This window comes from Azolla caroliniana, unplaced genomic scaffold, assembly GCF_043228905.1.
Source record: "Azolla caroliniana isolate FFs.n. ecotype wild unplaced genomic scaffold, voAzoCaro1.0.p SCAF_36, whole genome shotgun sequence".
Taxonomy (NCBI): domain Eukaryota; kingdom Viridiplantae; phylum Streptophyta; class Polypodiopsida; order Salviniales; family Salviniaceae; genus Azolla; species Azolla caroliniana.
In genome coordinates this window covers 238,632-260,815 of record NW_028230471.1, presented here as the reverse complement: position 1 = coordinate 260,815, position 22,184 = coordinate 238,632, and the positions used below count along the sequence as shown (strand labels likewise).

Here is a 22,184-nt window from a genome sequence, read left to right as displayed (position 1 = left end):
AAATTGACCATATAATTTCTCACATAGCACAAGTAATTATTCTAGGTGGCTTCGTAGAATTAATGAAAATTTAGGGCCATTTAGGGAAATAAAGGTAGTTTTTACTTAATTGAAAATAGGTTAAGGGCAGAGAGAAATGAAGGGCATTTGCGAACTTTTTAATTGCAGTAAATTTAGGGCTTGTTGAAATATTAATTTAATATTTCTTTAGACACAGAAATTTCAAGGGTGGAATTTTGGGAGCAGCAATGGAGGATTCAGAGTCATTGCCAGAGCTCACTCCTGAAGAAATCAAATATGCTCGAGGTGGAAGGGTTCCATTGAAGGTAATAGTCAATTTTTTTGCTGGTTTTTTGTTTTAATTTATCCCTCATCCTCCGCTCTCTAGAAATACCTTCATGTACCACATCTTTGATCCTTCATCTGTAACAGGACCTAACTGATAAGAAGCTTAGAGGGTAGCTTCGGTAGAGAGAAGAGATAATAGGGAAGTTTGCATGTACTGCTGTGAAATTTGAGCAGGTTTGTGCCTTTTTCTCTCTTCAATAATCATCCTATGTACGCATGCTAGTTTAATGAAGCCGTGTACGTACCAATTTCTGAAATGTTTATACACATTGTATTTGATAAATTTGAGATTGCAAGCACACCTTCTATGCAGATTTTTTATCTAGTGGTTGTTTCTGATGCAGTGGTTAAGCTGAAGGACTTGAACAAACAAAGAATTTTTCCCAAGAAGCCATTCTTCCCAATGTTGAATTGGCGAGTGCCCGAAAGGCTTTCGATAGTCAACTTCAAGGTTATCTCTAGTGATCTTGAAAATTGAAGGCATGGAAAATTCATAAATAACCATGAGCATGATCCCTTGATTTCAATTTATGTTACTAGTTTTTGATATCCCCATAATGTCTCTGTAGGATATTTTCTGTTTATTGAGAACTTATAATGATGATACAATTCTGGGACCTTATGCAATTGATTTCACTCGTAATGGACGCTATCTAGTAATTGGAGGAAGGAAAAGTCACCTCGCAATCATGAATTGGTAGGAATCCCAACTTGTATCAGAATTGCAGGTAACGATTACCCTTAATCACTAATAACAAACTATAGGGTTTTACTATGCGTGGTAAATCTACATCTATTTTGGTTTCTATTAAGCTCTATCTTGAATCCTCAAATTCAGGCTGAGAAATTGGAACAAAAACAAAATGGAAGCTTTTTCATTTTTAATACTTAGTATACATATAGTATATTTTAATAACTCACCAATCCCTTTCTGGGGGACCAATAGTGTATAGCATATTTCTAGTTTGCATCTTTCAGCATGCTTGTGTCTAGATATGGAAAGGAAACAGAGGAAGAAGTGAACACATAGTAGATGTTAATTATTGTGCATGGATTTTTACTAGATGCAAGGAACACCATGTTCATATCCAATTTCTGAATGTCAATGTTTAAAAAGAGTAGCATTGTCAATTCTTTTTTCACTACAGTTAATGAGAGAGAGAGAGAGAGAGAGAGTTTATGTATGTGTGTTGGCAATCAGCATAAATTTCTAGTTTGATGATGAAATTATAATTGACTTTGGTTAATGTGCAAAACAGGTGGCCGAAACGACAAGGGATGTATAATTCCTGCATAATGAGTTGTTTTATGCAGCTGCTCAGAAGAAGTTAGTTTTCCTAAACTTTGTGCACCAAGCCTAAGTAAATAGCACAGCCACCGAATCTTCTTCTCATCCTTGTCTTTTTTGCAGATATGTTTACATATATGACAAGAAAGGAACAGAGATTCATTGCTTGAAAGTATATAACTTCTTTTGAACTGTATCAGCAGCCATTCCTTTGCTGGTTCTATTGATGCTTGATAATAACACTGTTAACTAATTCTGCAGGATCACACTTATCCTTTGGAGCTAGAATTTCTGCCACATCATTTCTTGCTTGTTTCAGTCGACAAATTCGGTACGCTTAGGTATCAAGATACTAGTACTGGTACTAGTGTGGCCCAGCACAAGTCCGGGTTAGGACGATGCGATGTGCTGCGAATGAATCCCTATAATGCAGTTATTGGTCTTGGACATAGCAATGGAACTGTAACTATATGGAGTCCTAATATGAGCAAGCCACTTGTTTCCTTACTTTGCCATCGTGGGCTTGTGACCGTCGTAGCTTTTGAATCACAAGGAAACCAGATGATCACAGCTGGTATGGATGGGAAGGTTAAAGTGTTTGATTTGAGGAAACTTACTCCTCTTCATGCTTACTTCTCAAAATCACCAGTTAAATCGCTAGATGTAAGCCAACGGGGTCTTTTAGCGGTTGATCAAATCTCTAATGTTGAGATATGGAAAGATGCACTTGTTTCAAGGCAATCTAAGCCTTACATGACACATCACTTACCAAAGGGATGGCAAATACAAGACTTTTGCTTCTGCCCATATGAAGATAGTATGGGTATTGGCCATAGTGGTGGTATATCGTCTCTTTTTGTGGTTGGACTATCAGATATGCTTAAGTTACATGTTAATGATAAGGGAGTAGTGCAAGGTTTAATGTTTAGCATTCCGAAGGATTTCAAAATTTCATTAATGAATTTATTTTGATGAATGATCAAGGTGCCCATACTACGATTACGCGTAACTTGCATGCCTAGGAAATAAGATAGGGGACCTAAATCTGTTATTGAAAATGCTTTGGAAAGCTCTAGCTTTGCTTGAGTAATTTCAGATGGTGTTCCGACTATAGGAATGTCATCAACATATAATGCTACCACTAACAACCGATTAGATGAATGATTATGTCTAATGTATATATTTGGTTCTGATAACAATCTAGAATAGCCATGTGAGAGCATAAAATTGTTAAATTTTTGAAACCATAACCTAGGAGATTGTTTGAGTCCATAAAGTGATCGATGTAATCGACACACATAGTTTGGTTGAGATTGTGACTCAAACCCAGGAGGTTGGGACATGTAGATTTCCTCAGGTAAATCACCATGTAGAAATGCCGTTTGTACATCCAAATGATGTACTTCGAGATCAAGAATGGTGGCTAGAGCCATTAGGAGCCGAAAAGATGCCATACAGAGGACGGGTGAAAAAGTCTCAGAATAGTCAAGTCCTTCAACTTGAGAAAAACCACGAGCTACAAGTAGAGCTTTGTAACGTGCAACAGTACCATCAGGGTTTAGTTTTTTCTTCAACACCCATTTGCATGAAATAGGTGAGCGTCCCATTGGGAGTGGTACTAGAGTCCATGTTTTATTGGCCTCAAGAGATTCAAGTTCTTTTGCCATGGCGGCTTGCCATTCTACACGATCTGGACTTTGCAATGCCTCATTGATAGTTAAGGGATCATCAGAGACGTCTGATGTGGTTGTCGGGGAACCAAGAGCCGAAAAAGCAAACTCAGGTTCAAATCGATGGTCCGCAACAAGGGCATCAATTTTTTGTGTGTGATCATAAAGATCTTGAATAGTACGAACTTTCTTTGGAGTCGATGTAGGGCTAAGTGAACTAGGTGATTTCGCATTGTCACAACAATTTTTATCTTCTACATGTTGACTATTAGTGGGATATGAGGTATTTCTACATCCTATTTTAATTACTTTTGCATCATTGTGACCATTGGTTTTCCCCTTACCATTAAGGCGTGAGGATCTTCGTAGTGGGATCAAGAGATTTTGAATAGGATGGGAACCTGAATAATCAATGTGAGTTAATTGTGTTCTATCTAAAGGCTTTTCCTTATGAGTGCTAAATTGTTTATTAAGCCTTTGTTTAGTTTGCGTAGAGTTAGTGTTTAAAATTGGAGTATGTACATCAGTTTGTTGTGATTGTTTGGTTATTAGGGGCAATAAGTTGGAGTCATTGGTTGAAACTGGGACTTCTAGGCGAACCTCTAGAGATGAATGCATTAGTGGAGGAGGGTTAATTGGCATATGGTCAAGTGTGACTTGTTGAATTTCCGAGGACATTTGTGGAGCCCGCCAAGAATTAGTAGGTGATGATATTATTTCTTTATTAGATTCAATGTTAGACATGGTAGTCTCATCTTGTATCTTTTCATGGCCATGATGTGGGTGAGGATTAGATATTAGCTTATCTTCATCAAATATCACTCGTCGACTAAATATAAATCTTTTGGATTTTGGGTCATATAATCGATAACCCTTATAGCCATGAGGTTCGCCATACCCAACAAATATTGTGCGAACTGCGTGATTATCTAATTTTGATCGAGTTTCTAAGGGTACGAGTGCATATGATGGACATCCAAAGATTCTTAGATTTTCATAATTTGGATTTTTTCCAAACCACAAGGAAAATGGAGTTGTCCTAATTGATCGACTATATGTTCTATTGAATATATAACAAGCGGTTGAAACGGCCTCTTCCCAATATGTTCGGGGAAGGTTTGCAATGGCGAGCATGCTACGAGTGGCGTCCATATACAACCGGTTTCGCCGTTCAGCCCTTGAATTGTGTTGGGGTGTATATGGGATGGTAAACCGTTGTTGAATCCCATGGTTTTGGCAATAAGTTTGGAAGTTTTGGGACTTGAATTCTCCACCATTGTCTGATTGTAGTACTTTAAGGGGTAAATCTTGTTGATTTGTTACAAGTTTGTGGTAGGCTTTAAATTTCTCAAGGACTTGATCACTACATTTTGTCTTGAGAAACGTGACCATCGTGAACCGAGTAAAGTCATCGATAAATGTTAGGAAATATACATTTCCAGATAGGGATGGGGTAGACAAAGGACCACATATATCCGTATGTACTAGTTGGAGGGGTTTGGTGGTCGTTGTAGGATGGGATGGAAATGGCGAGTTAGAAAGTTTTCCAAATATACACCCTTCGCAAAGGGATAATTTCGATTTACGAGGAAGAGTAAAGACAATTGCTATATGTTGTCGGGCCATGTGAACCATTGTTTGATGGTTTAAGTGACCTAATCGATAGTGCCATAATAAGGTCATATAGTTTGATGTGTTTGAATCATCTATGTGGTGTGCTTCTTCAGCAGGTACCACAGAGCGGCCTAGAAGGTAAAGACATCCTTGTCTTGGACAATTGACGACATAGCCTCGTCCAGAGGGTGTCTTATGACGAATGATACAATATTTGTGATAAAACTCGACGGATGTATTATCATTCGTGAGTTTATTGACAGATATCAAGTTTTTGGCTATGTTAGGTATATAGTAAACTTCATTGATTTCAATGAAGTTCCCATCAGAAAGTTCAAGATGAGCAGTCCCATGTCCAAGGGCATATTCAACCCCATTGTTCCCAAATCTAACCGGGAAAGGATGTTCTAAGGCCTTATAGTCTTTGAGCCATTCAACTCTTGAGGTGAGATGACATGTGGCACCTGTATCAAGAATCCACGTTGAAGTGGGAGAATTGTTAAATGAAGTGAGGGCCATGAAGGCAATGAAAGAATCTTCATTATCTTCATCGGAATTTTGGTCATTATCACATATGTGATTATTTGGATCGTAGTCATCATGAGATGCATTATAAGATTGGTCTTCTTTATATGTTCTTTTCCCGTTGTTAGAATTCCTATAACAATCTTTCGTTTCATGTCCGCTCCTTTGACAATTTTTACAAAAGGATCTAAGGAACCTAGATTTGTTATGATTCCTTGAATCGTTAAATTTAGAGGTTCGTGAATAAAATTTGGAGTTATTAGGTTGGTATGTTGATTTAGGTTTATTGTAAGGTTTTTTATTGTAATTTGGATGTTTGATATAAAGTGCGGTGTGAGATGAGGAGGGTTGATTTATTGCCCTACGAAGTATGTTTTCTTGTGAGATTGATGCAACTAATGTTGGGACACTAATGTTGGCGGATGTGGATTTTGTACTTATAAATGGTTGCCATGATGGGGGTAGGGCGGCTAACAAGAGGGCAGATTGAACGGAACTTGGCAAACTAAGTCCTGAAAGGATTACATCATCAAGTCGAAGTCTCCAATTTTTAACGAATGTATCAACATCATCATTTTCATTCATATTCATATTTATTAATGTTTTTAAATTTGCAACTTGGGACGTAACGTCCGTATGGAGGTAATCAGCCTCTAATCTATCCCATATTTGTTTGGAGGTAGTCAAGGTTCTCACACTTTGCTTAAGTGTGTCCTCCATATGAAGGAGAAGTTCTAAGCGAGCGTTTAAATCACGCCGCTTCCATGTTTGCACACCAAGTGCATTTGTGGGGTCGGGGCACACGTCGGTTCCATCGACGATTTTTAACAAGTCATGTTGTTCTAATATAATTTCCATGGTCATACGCCATGGTTGATAATTTTTATCATTCAATTTTTCAATATGATAAGTGCGAGACGATACCTGGGCGGCATTTGCCGTCACATTTGCTATCACTCCACCGTTTGACATGGTCGAAAGTCGTTTCTTTAATTCGCACGTTCGTTATTAACACCGCGACACAAATCTTGGTGGGGTTGGACTCCTTCACCGCTCTGATACCATATGGTAAACGAGAAATAGAAAGAGAGGGAGAAAGGGAGAGAGAGAAAGAGAGGGAGAAAGAATGTTTTTATGATAATGTGTGTTTGTGTCTCTCTCTCTACAACCAACCAACCGACCACAGAGAGAGAATGTGGTGGTTATAGGTGCACCCTATTTTTGGGGTGCACCTTTTCATATCATAAGGTTACGTTTTGTATTTACTTTCTTATTTACTTATTTACACTAATTAGTTTATTACAACACCCCCCCATAAACTAATTAGTTGTGAACCGTTGTAATCCTAAATTTTCACAACAAGTTTCAAATTTGTCCGGAGGGAGAGCCTTTGTTAGAAAATCAGCCCACATATGATTTGTTGATGTAAACTCTAATGTAAGCTTGTTTTCTTCGGCTAACTCTCGTATAAAGTGATATTTTAAATCCACATGTTTTGTTTTCTCTGAGTGCTTTGGATTCTTCGTTAAGTAGATGCATGATATATTGTCGCAGAAGATTTTCAATTGGAGTGGTCCACATAGTTGGAGTTCTTTTATCACTGTTTGCAACCATAATCCTTCTTTAGCAGCCAATGCCACTGCTACGAACTCAGCTTCAGCAGATGAGAGTGTCACAGATTCTTGTTTTTTCGATTGCCACGTCACTGCTGCTCCTGCCATTATAAAAGAAAAACCAGCAGTAGATCTACGAGAATCAATGTCCCCCCCCCAATCCGAATCAGACCAACCAACAAGTGATTTGATTGGTCTTTCGGATTGGGATCGTTTATATGTTAATCCATAGTTAGATGTGTGTTTTAAATATCGCATAACTCGTTGAAGTGATTTCCAATGCATAAGACCAGGGTTATGCATAAAGCGTGAAAGATAGTTAATTGCAAAACAAAGGTCAGGACGAGTCCCTGTGACTAAATATCGAAGTTTTCCTATTAATTGTTTAAAAGGAAATTGTTGCATAAAATTAATATCTCTTTTTGTGGTTGGACTATCAGATATGCTTAAGTTACATGTTAATGATAAGGGAGTAGTGCAAGGTTTAATGTTTAGCATTCCGAAGGATTTCAAAATTTCATTAATGAATTTATTTTGATGAATGATCAAGGTGCCCATACTACGATTACGCGTAACTTGCATGCCTAGGAAATAAGATAGGGGACCTAAATCTGTTATTGAAAATGCTTTGGAAAGCTCTAGCTTTGCTTGAGTAATTTCAGATGGTGTTCCGACTATAGGAATGTCATCAACATATAATGCTACCACTAACAACCGATTAGATGAATGATTATGTCTAATGTATATATTTGGTTCTGATAACAATCTAGAATAGCCATGTGAGAGCATAAAATTGTTAAATTTTTGAAACCATAACCTAGGAGATTGTTTGAGTCCATAAAGTGATCGATGTAATCGACACACATAGTTTGGTTGAGATTGTGACTCAAACCCAGGAGGTTGGGACATGTAGATTTCCTCAGGTAAATCACCATGTAGAAATGCCGTTTGTACATCCAAATGATGTACTTCGAGATCAAGAATGGTGGCTAGAGCCATTAGGAGCCGAAAAGATGCCATACGGAGGACGGGTGAAAATGTCTCAGAATAGTCAAGTCCCAAAACTTCCAAACTTATTGCCAAAACCATGGGATTCAACAACGGTTTACCATCCCATATACACCCCAACACAATTCAAGGGCTGAACGGCGAAACCGGTTGTATATGGACGCCACTCGTAGCATGCTCGCCATTGCAAACCTTCCCCGAACATATTGGGAAGAGGCCGTTTCAACCGCTTGTTATATATTCAATAGAACATATAGTCGATCAATTAGGACAACTCCATTTTCCTTGTGGTTTGGAAAAAATCCAAATTATGAAAATCTAAGAATCTTTGGATGTCCATCATATGCACTCGTACCCTTAGAAACTCGATCAAAATTAGATAATCACGCAGTTCGCACAATATTTGTTGGGTATGGCGAACCTCATGGCTATAAGGGTTATCGATTATATGACCCAAAATCCAAAAGATTTATATTTAGTCGACGAGTGATATTTGATGAAGATAAGTTAGCAACGTAAGTGTCAAAGTTAGTCTTGTGCCAGGGTCAGGGGAGGCTAACTTTGACACTTACGTTGCAAATCCATTTGAGACGATTAAGCAGAGGAGAGAAGCTGAGGTTCATTCTCTTCTTGCTAAATTGCAGCCTGAATCAATTGTACTCGATCCGAAACAAATAGGAGTTGTTCGCCGTGATCCTACTGAACATCATCAGATGAAGAGCCGACAAGCTTTAGAGCCAAATAGGGTTGCTGCAATACTAGCTGGAAAGTCTATTGTCTTAAAGAATAAGTTAAAAGGGCGAAATAAGCCTGGTAGGAGACAGAAATGTAAACAAGATAATATCATCTCAGCTAAAAGGCCGATACTTGAAGCTCAGAGTCAAGAAATCTCCATGGCCAAGAAACCAAAGCTCTCAAATGATTCTGTTCCTCGCGCATTAAAGCGGTTTGTGTAACTTTCATTTGTTTTTGTTTGGTGCTCCAACCGACTTTCAACATTCATTCTTGAAATATTGGAAGGTTCTACTAAATTACAAATGCATGAATCATGAGCGTCTAGTAGGCAAGGAAATCTACGTTCAGACATGAAAATTGCTTTAGAATATAGTGCCACAATAGTATATACGTTTTGTAGCCAAATCTTTTGAAATCGACATATGGATCAATGTATTGATATCAGATGTTAAATTCTGATGATTATAGTTACATATATCAATGTTAACAATTGTAGTTGAAGTGAGGGATGAGGCGATAAAACTATTATAGTTATGAAAGTCATGACGATCATGTCATGATGGTTACCTCTTGTATGTGTTAACCTAACCTCAATTTATTTTCATTGCATTTGTTGATTTAGCTCAAAAAGGAGATAAATGCAATTGTGAGTTTGAGAAAGATGATTTTTAAAAACATCAACGCTTAAAAAGCCTCAATGGTGTTAACTTGGGGAAACAATGTTGTAATTAGGGAGATCATGAAATTCATTTATAGGGGAGACCTAAAAACTCAGCTATAGTAGGACTCAGTGAGCCTCTCACTAATGAGCCAAAACCAACTTCCCACTTATATTATTTCATATCCTGAATACCCAAAATTCTATGGCAATATATTGAAAGCTAATTATGTAGTAAACATTCGTCAGTAACATGAGCCTTCATATAGCCATACCTTGATTGATCTCGTTTTTAAAAACATCACTAGGTAGCATGAGGACCACACAATCAGTCATGGGGATGCTTGTTTTAACTCTAGATATTGTTATTGTCACTCCATCTGAGAAAGATGGGTAAATCGTGACCACATAATGATCGTGTACATTTTTAATTCCAGCATTAAGAGAATTTTGTGATGCCGTATGAGTAATAGTCATTAGAATTTGGCCTGTTAGTTTGAGAAAACTTCCAGATATTATCCTCGTGTAACTGTTGGAGGTTGAAACTCTAACCACACAACAGGGAATCTGGGGGAGTAAACATATTGATGAATCCTTGCATAGCTCCAGTTACAAAGACACCAACATGGGTGAGAGTTCATGAGACAATGAGATGGATAATGATTGCTATTCCAATTTCCTATTCCAGAGCAATAGCACGACATTTTAGTTTTTGTGGCCTGATAAATTTGGAAAGGACCTTTGCTCTAAAGAGAGATTTTCTCTTCTCCTAACCTTATATATTCATATATACCATGCTGGTTTGTTAGTTGTTCCTCTAACATGCTAGGCCATAACATTGTCACACAACATTCAGTCATTCTTTCTAACAATTTGGTCTTTTCCCCTTAGTAATGATTTTCTGCTCAATGTGCACATCAAATTTCATGTTGTATCCCTCTTCCGTGTATATCAGCATATGAGACACTTGGACATTTTGAACCAACATTTGGAGAAAGATACCCGCATTTATTAAAAAGAATACTTGGAGGCATTGGGGAATAAAGAAAAACTTGGTTATTTTTAGAGTTTTTCTCTGTTTTAACCAGTTAGGGTTAAACTTACGAAAACCTAGATGGTGTGTATTGTCAGGTACTATTATTACTGTTGAGTACAAGCAAGCGATGAATGCAAGTAAACAGGAACAAAAGGCTCATTTTTTAAGAAGTCAATGGTTGTCTGCTCTTGAAAGGACACTTTGCTCCATGTTTCTTCTGTGATTATCCATTTGATATATAATCCTCAAAAGGAAGTATTAAGATTTCAAACTGCAATTCCTTTTGGGTATAAAAATGTATTGTTTCTTTCTCAAACTTATCTCTCTACATTTTTATTTCTTAGTCAGATGCTCAGATAACTAACTACCATTTTATATTTTTTGGAAAAAACAAAACTATCATTTTATTAGTCTTGGACCTGATGCTTTTTTGAAGGACTAAGAAAGAACTCTTGCTTAAAACGAGAAATTTGATGAACTTAGAGAAAATGAAGTGAAGAATTGTGATTAGGGATGTGTGAGCACTCTAGCTGAAGGTGAAATATGAGAATCGATTGATTAAGAAAGATTATCATTAAACTATGGTAATTACAAATCCTAACCATGCATTATATAACCCTCGTAAAAAAAAAAAGTTATTCTTTGACAACTTGCCATTCTTTTGATACCCTATGCATTTCCAAAATGATGAACGGAACAAGGTATGGTGGCAAGACTTATGACAACTCTTAGTCTCAAAAGACTTTGATCACACCAAGGGAGTGTCTTCCCATAATGATGGGCCAATGGTTCCCACGGTGGATTCATACAAAGGTTGCGGTACATTAATAGATGATTGAGAATATATAATCTCCACCTGGAGATTGGCATTGAGCAACAAATTGTCCTAGCCATATACCCAACACTCTACAATGGAAAAGTGTGGGTATGATCAACATTTGTCCCCGCATGACACAATAAGATGTTTCAATGATGTGGGTAATTTGATTTAAGAACTGTCTAGCATGCAATCCCCATTGTGTTCCTTTTCTTCAATGACACATGCTTTTGAAAGTCGTTCACTACACAACTACATATTTGCATGGAACTTGCATTCTATGCCCTCTCCCAACAATGTCCCTAGTTAGATTCCCTTAATGCACAATGGATCTTCTTTAAAGGTCACTTAAACTAGCCAATTTCCCCCCACCCTCATGACAATAATCCTATGAAAATCAAAATGCTAAGGTCATGACCAACTTTGTCAATAATGATCTTGAAATACCCAACTATGCATTGAAAGATTACTTTGAATCTTTATATTCTAAGTCACAACTACACTACTTGGGGCATCATTATCTATGTCAATATATGCCACACAAGGAGACAAATGATTGATCTTTTGATCACCATGCTACCCTCGTATCAACAAGACTTTGAAGCAACGGTTGATACACGACTTATCACCATGTTCTCTAGAAACCTAAAAAGTTTTTGTGAAGTTGTGGTGCTGGTGCAAGACATTTCCTTGTCTATATTAAATGCCTATTGCCTCCAATATGATCATCCCCTCTCATACCATACAATCAAATTCCCGATTGTACCATCCTTGCGAGAGATGCAGTGTCCTCACTTGTTCCAACCCTCTCTACCACTATGATCAAAACTTCACCCTCCATCCAATGTGATGACACCTAAGGGAACAAAGGAAAATCTAAAGGTTGTCTTGGCCATTGAACAACACACTTCAACTCTCGTAGGAGTTAAATATTATTGAAAAAAAGTTGTGTCCATCTATGACTACACCCCAAAGTTTTAGTCTGTGTGTGATGATGCTCTTGCCTTCATCAATATGTGGGTCGATGAGCAAGAAATGGTTGAAATGTGCATGGACAAGCTCTCACAATGATTTGTTCCATTAAGGAACCCGAGCTTTACAAGAGGAAAGCTGCTATCATTCTTCGATATTCAGCCTATGTTGTGGTAGAAGAAAACCACATTGCCACAAAGAGCTCAACGATTAAGGTAGATTGTTGTAAGAAGAGAGTGATGCCACCATCAGTTTGAAACTCACTAATCACACAACTTTGGTCATGATCATTATGATGGCATGTTTACGATGAAACACAAAGGCAAACTCCATGTAAGGGTCTTCTTGTGCATATCTAAAAGAGCTTTTGATACAACATGGTTTGAGAATCACAATTGTTTTTTTCAAGAAAGCAACCCTCTTCGTAGCAAGCATGAAAAACCACCTTATCACTCAACAATGTGCATTGGTTGCTATTTGAACAATTAGGGTTGGCTTTGACCTTAATACTTACACATACACATACACATACACATCCATATACATATAAACACATAGGGACATACATGTACCAAGGTAAAAAAGAGTCATAAAGTCAAAGACCACCAAGAGAGATAGATGGAGAGACAGAGAGAGTATGTACATATAGAGAACCAAAGGCCTTTTATACCCAGAAAAAGGCCAGCGCCATATACATGATGCTCTGGTCATGGAAGCTCTTGCATTCTCATGAGATGAAGCAACAGGTGAGGAATTGGGGAGGAGGAGGAGGAGGAAGAAGAAGAAGAAGAAGAAGAAGAAGAAGAGAAGCAATCTTGATCATGGTCTTCTTCTTTTCCTCCTCCTCCTCCTTCTTGCTCACCATAGGTTCAGACGTGCAGGGAGTTACAGAAGCACAAGAGCCATCATCAGGAATGAATGAGAGCATATTCCATACTGGCCTTTTTTGTTCTGAAGGCAAGACCCTCTCTCTTTCTCTAAGAATTTCACACAACACTATGAGATTTTTATGATTGAAAGTGATTGATTTTGGTCATGTTGTATGAGGTTTTAGTTGTTGAAAATGATTGATTTTAGTTGTATGAGGTTTTAGTTGTTGGAAATTATCGATCACCTGTTTTATCAAATACGACGCCTCATATTATTGTAACTTAAGCCTTGGTACTGGTGGTCTTGGCCTATTTTGCCTTTGGGCCTAGCTTGGCATGACATGAGGGCATCTACTATTGGGTAAACACAACATCATTCTTTCTTTCTCATACAGATTTGCTTTGTGTTGTTTTCTTCTTAATGGATGGGGGTTGATTTCCAATTGCAGGTAGGTGAGATCAATATAAGCTAAATATAGAGTTCTTATTAGCGTTGTAGACAACCTTTTTTTCACCTGTAGGGTCTGGATTGCAATTAAGTCATAGGCTGAATAGTATCTCATGACATATGCTTGCAGTCAGCACGGAACTTTTGATGCAATAGATAAACTATACTAGAAAAGAATAGATGCCAATTGCAAGTTGTGCAGAACAGATCATGAGTATTGATTATACACCTAAGCCTTGTGCAATTTCCACACCAAATGACTGTCCATGAACTTATTATTAGCCTATCTTTGGCTTAACTGACTCTATCAGTGTATGTTTATTTGTATGCTTCTTCCCAACCTATAGCTTTATAGAGTGAGGCCCTTTTTTTTACAAAGGACCATTCAAATTTCGATGCCCCACTAACCATGACCCTCATTGTGTGGTTTTGACAACAGATACACCGAGGAAGCTCTGGTTCTTTACATACAGGCAGCAATGTATGCAACATTATTGGTGGCCGTGGTCGTGATGATGCGATGCATGCGACCTGAGGAGCAATTCTTTATGGCTGATCTTTTTCCATACACAAGAAGATGGTTTGGACAAGCTATGGTTCTAGTTATGTAGGAATGCTTAAATCGAAGGTGATGGTGCCTAGTTGCATTTTGGTCAGCTTTTTGATGCCATCTCTAATGGTTCCAATAACAACACATCCATTGATGAGGTGGGGCCTTAGTCTTTTTGGGTCCTTGTCTCTTCTTATGGCTACATCATATGCTTTGGACTTGCACTTTTTTCCGTTAGTAACTCCATGGCTCTTGATTTTTGGGAGTTTATTATTCGTAATGGCTTCACCTTACTACAAGAATGGGATATTGAGGGCTTTTGTGATTGTGGGGTATATTGGCTTTTCCACTCCTATGCTCTGGTGGTCCTTAAAGGTCACAATGGGCAAAGCTAACAAGAAATCGCTCATCAAGTCTGAGGCTATTCCATTAAAGATTTATTGATCCTACTATAAAACCTTATTTTGTACATCTCATGCGATTACTCGATCAACAACAAGAAAGTGCTGCTCAAGTTTGAGTCTATTTTATCGAAGATAGTTGATCTAGTAAAAAGGCCTATTCCTGTATATTTCTAACCATTGTAATTCATTGCATCATTGGTTTTTTATTGCAAGCATTAATCAAGCTCAATCATTGGTGGAAACTGGCAACTCCAAGGCCCAGGCACAGGTGTGTGCCCACACACGCACTTACACTTTGTATGCTAAATGGCTACATGATCTGCAATTTAATGCATAGATCTCTTGGATGTATATTCGATACTAACTCTAATGCACATTTGATAAATCCATAAAAAAATATCTCCTAAGAGTCACCTTGCAAATCTTCATGTTATGTATTTGTGCACAGGAATTATCTCAAACAATCATTCCTGGTGCTCATAAAGATACGTCGAAGCAAAATATGAAAAGGTAAAAGTTTGCAAACAAGTAAAAACCAGAGGTTTAAAAACTTCCAAGAAGCAACTGATGATGTTTGCTTTTAGCCTCCCAAGTGTTGTCAAATTGATAAGGAATATTGGAAACTTTTTTACAGTTCAATATTTACCTCACCTTAAAGCTTTCCAACCCAATGTTTTTAATGAAAAAAAATAGAACCAAACTCCATGAAAAGATATGGTTCTTTACAATTCGACTTCAAAATCATTTTTTGTACATGTGAAATCTCGAGTGCAAGCAAAGTGTTGTGATGTGAAAAAAAAAAAGAAGTCATCCCATATTTTGGACAAATCATTACTATTTGATGGCAATGGCATTGATCTTCGGTTGTAATGGATTCATGAAATGCGTAAGGCTTTTTATACATTTCTGTATACAATCTCTTGTAACATATTGAATTCATTCTGGCATAAAGAATAATGGATTGATAAATGTGCAAGCTCACTTCTTTTTTCTTTTTCTCAACACTAATTATATTAGTAGTGGCAAACTTCCGTGTGAGACAAAAACCCCAGAGAAACGTAGAAGCTTTCATTCAATGCTCAAACGTTCATTCAAAGATTTCAGCTTTGTTGTAACATGTTCAATTTATTTTGACATGAAGAATAATGGATAGATAAACGTGCAAGCTCACTTCTTTTTTCTATTTCTCAGCCTTATATTACTAGTGGTAAACCTCCTTGTGAGACAAAAACCCACAGAAATGTAGAAGCTTTCAACTTCAAACACTCTTAAATGTTCATTCAAAGATTTAAGCAAATTGAAAACAATCATAGAAAATATTATCTGGAAGAGGACGAAGAAACAAAAGATAATGATAGGCAGCTGCCCAAATTACGTGAATCCAGTTTGTCCAAATGGTTCAAAGTACCGAAATTTACACCAACGGAACAAAAATTGGCATCCTCTTGCGACTGACAGACAAGGGCTGGGCTCAGACAACCAAAACATTCCCCAGTAAGCATTGCCACAACAATGCCCCATTTTAGGCGGCAAACATGATTCCGATTTTTAATTGCAGCAATTTTAATTGACAATCAAAGGTACATGGTAAATGAAAGTATCTTATGCTATAATTATGGCAATACTCCTAGCTATGCTAGATCATAAAATGGTGAGCATGATGGGAACTTTAGCAAGCTTTGTTTTTCCTAGCTATGGAGTGTATGCAAGAAGGAGAATACTTTCAAGTTTTGCCGGAAGTACAGCAACTTATTGGGAACTTCCTAGAACCAAGTATAGGGAAGTCTGAGAAGCAACAACATGAGGATCACCTATATGAATTACCACGTTGAAAGAGCATTGTTATCTCTATGACAATATCAAGAATTTATTGACCATGTGTGCTTCTATATGCTTCAAATGCGTCCTAATTTGTAGAGTAGCATAAATAGTTTGCAGCATTGCTAGAGTAGAGATCACCATTACCAGATAACTTTAATAGCTATATTAAGAAGTTTCAAGAACGGTTTGGATGTTTAATAGCTATATTAACAGTTAGTTTCGATATCATCTCCAATAAGCACAATAAACAGCCAATCTTCCTAGGGTTTGGTAATCCTAAAACGTGAGACCAAATTCGATAGTCTGGTAATCCCATCTTCGTGCATTGTAAGAAAGTGACATCTCGCATGTCTATATATATATACATTGGGTAGCTACTTCCTACACTTTTTTTCTACAATATGTATCTCTTCCGTAACTAGTGACAAGGTTTATGTATTTGATATCTCTTCCTTCCATAACTAGTGACATTGGGTTGGCATTGTCCAAAGGGTGGTTGGCATTTAAACTGTCATTATCCAAAGAGTGAGTTGACATTCCATTACTAAAACCCGACAGCCAGAAATACAATTTCTTATTTTCTTCGGAAGAAAGAAAAATGGCAACCAGAATTGGAAACAAACAGTATAATGTCTGGAAGTGAGTTTCTTGGGGGTAAAGAAACATTTCTTTCCACCACAACAATAGAAAAAACTAGGAATGAAAAAATCAAGTGACTACTCTTTGGTTTTCTCTCTATTACCATGTACAACATCATCATTACCATGTACAATTTCAGGAACGAGGATGAAATAAAATCCGTGGCCATCAATGAGAACTAGAAGCAACAGAAAAAAGAGATGAAGAGAGAAGAAGCAAGGCCATCACATGTAGTAATCACCTTCTCTGCAAAGGAAGACGGTACCACCAAGTGTGTCCTAGAAGATGATCTTCGACTCATACACATATCTTCTGGAATAGTCTGCAAATCGCGTAGAGAGTAAAACATTAAATAAAGTTGTCACCAATAGCTCAAAACGTTAATCTAGACAAAATAAAAAAAATTGCTCCGAATTTGAATAAAATATTTCAGTGATAAAAAGCTTTTCACCTGAGCTTGAATATTAGGCTTAGGTGATTGGCAAATAAGCTCCTTTTCAGGCTTAGGTGATTGGCAAATAAGCTCCTTTTCGTGTGGGCAACCTTCAACGACAAAATGATGGCATGAAATATGATTCATAAAATTATTCATGTAGCAGTAAAACAACCTAAACATTAGAGTACAAATAATGACGTGATTCAGATAAAGCACTATCAATGTGACAAAAAGTGTAACGTAAAGTAGAAGCAATGAAAACCAAATCATGAAACAGAAACCAATTAGTTGATGTATAAACATGGCTAGAGATTTTGTAGGGTCAAAACCAAGTCAAAACAACACCCAGTTTTCATTGCCAGTCTATCCAATAATAGCCAATAAAAGTTTTGATTACAAATATAAAAAGAAAATCAAATAAACGCCTGAAGATGTTAGTATGTCATAATATAGTTAAAAATCACGTAGGCACAAATTAAGAAACTCTAGATTTTTTTAAAACGACTGAATGTTCCAAGAAACAACGATGTTTTCGGGACCATTTTAAGGAAATGTTTAATGAACTATTTTAAGGAATTAGAGAGACATCTTGCAGATATTCGTTTAGGAAAGAGATCTGTTATAATTCCTCGATGTGTGATATTGTCATATCCTTACCAGGTCTTTTGCAGAACCACTCGTAGTCATCCACAGGTGCTTCGGGAAGTTCGAAATCAATCCATTTAGGGGCCTGGATGTTCTCATAGAAGAAGTCATTCAGAAAAGTTTCACTGTCTTTGTCATTATGAGGTGGATTAGGTTCCATGTTCGAGATCTCCATGGACGAATTGGAAATACAGATGCAAGAAGAAGAAAGGAAAGGTTCCGAAATGGAAGAAGAATAGAGTATCGAAAAGAAAAGGAAAGAAGATTCTGCAGAAGAAGAAGAAGAAGAAGAAGAAAGTGATGTAGCGATGGAATGAGAAGATGATGATGGAGATGGAGATGCAGCAATGGAAGAAGAAGATGAAGAAGAATAGGAAGGTCTTCTTGAGGAGAAGAAAGAAACTTACTCGGAAATTGAAGAAGAAGAAGAAGAAGAAGAAGAAGAAGGAGATGATGATGATGATGAAGACGAACTGAAGGTGAAGAAAGTCTTGAGGAGAAGAAAGAAATAATGGTCGGAAACTGAAGTAAGTAGAAGATGCAGAAGTAGACGAGCAGAAAATGAAGAGAAAGATACAGAAGAAATAATGGTGTGGGTGAAGGTGATGGAGAACTGGAAGAAGAAGAAAAAACGCAATGACGTTCCAAACTTGTCATACGTATCATACGTATCATTCGCATTCGCATTCGCGTGTGATTCAATCCAACGTGCATGGGGTGGGTAAATCAACTCAAAGTTGGGATTGGATTCACACGTTTGATTGTATTGACTATGGTCTATATTATGAGCTAAATTTGTACATAATGAAAACAAATGAAAAAAAAAGAAAAAGAAAAGGAGCACGTATTTTTCCCTTTTTCAAACGTTTGAATGCTTGCACGAACACATGACTATTAGATTTTACGGAACTTCCAAGAATAAGGTTGAAACATGTTTCTGATGTAATTTTGTCCAAGAGGATGTGTATGTGGGTCCAAGAGGTTTCTATTATGTGGTTTTCCGATCGTCAGAACACCGTACGGCTTTGATGGCAAAAGTACCAATCTTTTTTGATAGAAGATTAGTGCATGTGATGGAATGGGTTCCAGTGGTGGATTATAAAGATTTATTAAAACAACAATGCCCAATTTGGGTGACAGTTGATTGTAGTAACTCGTTCTTTTGGGATTGATTACCAGGATTAATGTCTCAAATTGGTAAAGTTTTGGTTACTCCTCATGTTAATTCATTGAACAAATGAAGATTTTGCATGTTATGGGATACAAGTTGTAAACGTCCAGGATAGTTGAGTATTGATACATCTCGATTTGGTCAATTTCGTTTTAAGCTGCAATGGGAAACTTTTGCCGGACATTGTTTTAAATGTGGTAAATTGGGGCATTTTATGGTTGAATGCCAATATGATGGTGAACTATTCCCGGAAAATAATGTCAAAGGGAAAAATAAGGAAGATGGTGAGAAGGATATTGTTTCAATGGTTGATATGGTTAGGGATGAAGGAACATCTCGTGGGTTAGAGTGAGATCCTAAAGTTCATGGTCATGTTAGAGGTGTTGGAGAGGAGAATGGAGTATGTATTAATGATGGCCCAAATGTTGAAGATGGAGAGTGGCATCAAGTGAAGCATAAGATAAAAGGGAAGGGTGTTGCCATACAAAGGGACATAAAAAATACTAATGGTAAGGCATTCCCAAAAGATAATTTGAGATTGAAGGAGGGGTTTAAGAAAAATCCTTGGTAGAAACAAGTGTGAAACCAAAGATTGTTCAATCAATTACAATTTGATTCTTCATGAAGGGTGGTGCGACCTCAATTAAATCAAGGACTTCGTCGTGGAGCTAGACAACAAAACCCTAGTATTGGTGGGGGGGATGTAGTACACACGAATCCTTATGCAGCACTTGAACAAGTAGTTCGCACATTCATGAATACACTTGCTCATAAAGAGCAAGTTCTTACCAAAGGTGTTAAATGAAAGTGGTATCATGGAATGTGAGAGGGGCATCTTCTCCTCATAAGAAATATATATTATGGAAAACTTTATTTGATAAAGAATGGGATGTTTTATGTGCAGTTGAACATAAGTGTCATGATTTAGCAGGATCTATGTTACATTTGCGTGGATATTCCGCAACAACCTTCTAAGTTGAAGGTCACAGGTTCAAGTCCTGTAGGATGCGGAAAGTGCACATTAGATTATATACCTACGGAATGCTTTGCCCTTGTTCAGGGCGGGCTAGCGGGTTCTTCCTTTCAACCGAACCTGCATCATGCTTCGGTCACTTTTCGCTATATTGGTATATGGGATTACTTGCCCCTTTTCACTTCTTTTTAAACAGCCATGATTATAAAGAACCAATCTCACTACGATTTTTATGAAACGAAGAAAGACTTTTTCTTACGGATCTGGTCAAATATTTGACATTTTCCATGATTTCCTCTCTTTCAGGTATTCAGGGAATTCTCTCAAATAGAAGGAATATTACTATTATGCCGATGCTAATTGAGTTAATGTTATTGGCTGTCAATTTGAACTCTCCGGTATTTTCTGTCTATTCGGATGATATGATGGGTTAATCACTCACTTTACTAGTGTTAACGGTGGCAGTTGCGGAATTCGCAATTGGGCTGGCCATTCCGGTGGTAACTTCTCGAATTCGCGGGACCATTGCCGTGGAATTTCCTAATCGCATGAAAGGTCGAGCACCATTAAACTCATTGCACTTCGTTTTCCCTTCTTGAATACGAAGTATACTTTGGTCCATATGGATGTTTGTCATGATTATTCGTGATTCATTTTGTCCACATATAGTCTATAATGGTCCATATGGATGTTTTTTGGTGATGGAGGTAAAGTATTTTCAGGATTTGATATGGTTGGTAGAAATCTATGCACCCAATAGTGTTAATCAATGCATTGAGTTATGGTCTTCAATGTATTCACGACTATCATTGGGCCGTGTTGGTTTGATAATGAGTGATTTTAATATGTGTGTTGATGCTTCACAATCTACTTAAAGATTCTCGTTGATGGATTCTCTTGAGCAAGCAGTTTGGGACAAATTGGCATCAGAGGTTTTGAAGTTAGATGTATGGAATTGGTTGCATCAAGATGAGGTTGGGTTTACATTTCAGTCTATGCAATATAAGGAAACATCGAGTAGGTTAGATAGAATGTATGTTATGCATGATGAGTCCTTGCTAGAGATGCTTAATATGTCAATTATGCAAGAGGTTGTGACATCGGATCATTTTCCCATATGTTTTGAGTTTAATAAAACATGGGGTAGACATGTACAAAACATTGCTTCATCGAGTTCCTTTGAGGTTTAATTCTTCGTTATTATTACATTCCTTATTTGATGCCTATATGCAACAAATTTTTGGCATGTTTTCAGAACAAGTTATTTCAAAAGGATGGCATGCATAGGATATAACACTACAAAATATCAATGATATTCATCGTAGGTATGGTATGACTAATGCTAAAAGATGTAAGAAATTGATTGATAAGTTCTCATATATTCTTACGCAATACAATGTACTATTGATGAATAATCCGCATGATGAAGAACTTTTGGATGTTCAAGTTCAAGTACAGGAAATTGTGAAGAATTTGTCTTGTCAAAGTTATAGACTACGCCAATTAAAGGAGGGATTTATAGATAATCAATCACAATCTCATATGTTTTTTCAAGGATTAAGACTGCCATATGCTCGTACAAATGTGGTACAAATTAAGATAGGGGATGACATTGTTGTATACCCAATGAAGGTTATTGAGTTATGTATTACTCATTTTAAGAATTTGATTGGGCCAGAGATGATTATTAATGAGGATGTCTTGAAAGCGCGACAAGAATTTTATAATGTAATTGGGAGTGTCATGAATACAAATATTTGTTAACAATTGGATGCCGATTTTGAAGAAGTTGAGGTGGAAAAGGTATTGTTACACTGTCCAAATGGTAAAAGCCATGGCTGGGATGGTGTTACAAATGAAGTTTTTAAGAAGTATGCTAACATGCTTAAGAGTCCATTCACACAAATGTTTCAACAATGTTGGGATTCTGGTTTCATGCCTAAG

General features: G+C 37.2%; 1 protein-coding gene, 2 long non-coding RNA genes and 1 pseudogene across 4 annotated transcripts; 3 read left to right on the top strand and 1 right to left on the bottom strand.

The window, feature by feature from the left end:
* The first annotated feature begins 604 nt into the window (after positions 1 to 604).
* LOC147849532 (putative U3 small nucleolar RNA-associated protein 7) lies at positions 605 to 9,079 on the top strand (annotated as a pseudogene). The gene is made up of 6 exons (XR_015531772.1): positions 605 to 799; positions 918 to 1,076; positions 1,608 to 1,675; positions 1,760 to 1,808; positions 1,898 to 2,484; positions 8,578 to 9,079. The product of XR_015531772.1 is annotated as a putative U3 small nucleolar RNA-associated protein 7 (transcript).
* Positions 9,080 to 13,414: 4,335 nt separating this feature from the next.
* Positions 13,415 to 15,018, top strand: LOC147849531 (uncharacterized). Its single transcript, XR_015531773.1, has 3 exons — positions 13,415 to 13,514; positions 14,041 to 14,823; positions 15,004 to 15,018. It is a non-coding gene; the product is annotated as an uncharacterized LOC147849531 (long non-coding RNA).
* Positions 15,019 to 17,372: 2,354 nt separating this feature from the next.
* Positions 17,373 to 17,606, top strand: LOC147849530 (uncharacterized). Its single transcript, XR_015531776.1, has 2 exons — positions 17,373 to 17,489; positions 17,523 to 17,606. It is a non-coding gene; the product is annotated as an uncharacterized LOC147849530 (long non-coding RNA).
* Positions 17,401 to 18,351, bottom strand: LOC147849529 (uncharacterized). Its single transcript, XM_087337451.1, has 2 exons — positions 18,109 to 18,351; positions 17,401 to 17,558 (listed from the first exon to the last, which is right to left on the bottom strand). Exons 1-2 carry the CDS (start codon positions 18,269 to 18,271, stop codon positions 17,401 to 17,403), a joined length of 321 nt encoding a protein of 106 aa, XP_087193577.1. The 5' UTR covers positions 18,272 to 18,351.
* Between the last annotated feature and the right edge of the window lie 3,833 nt (positions 18,352 to 22,184).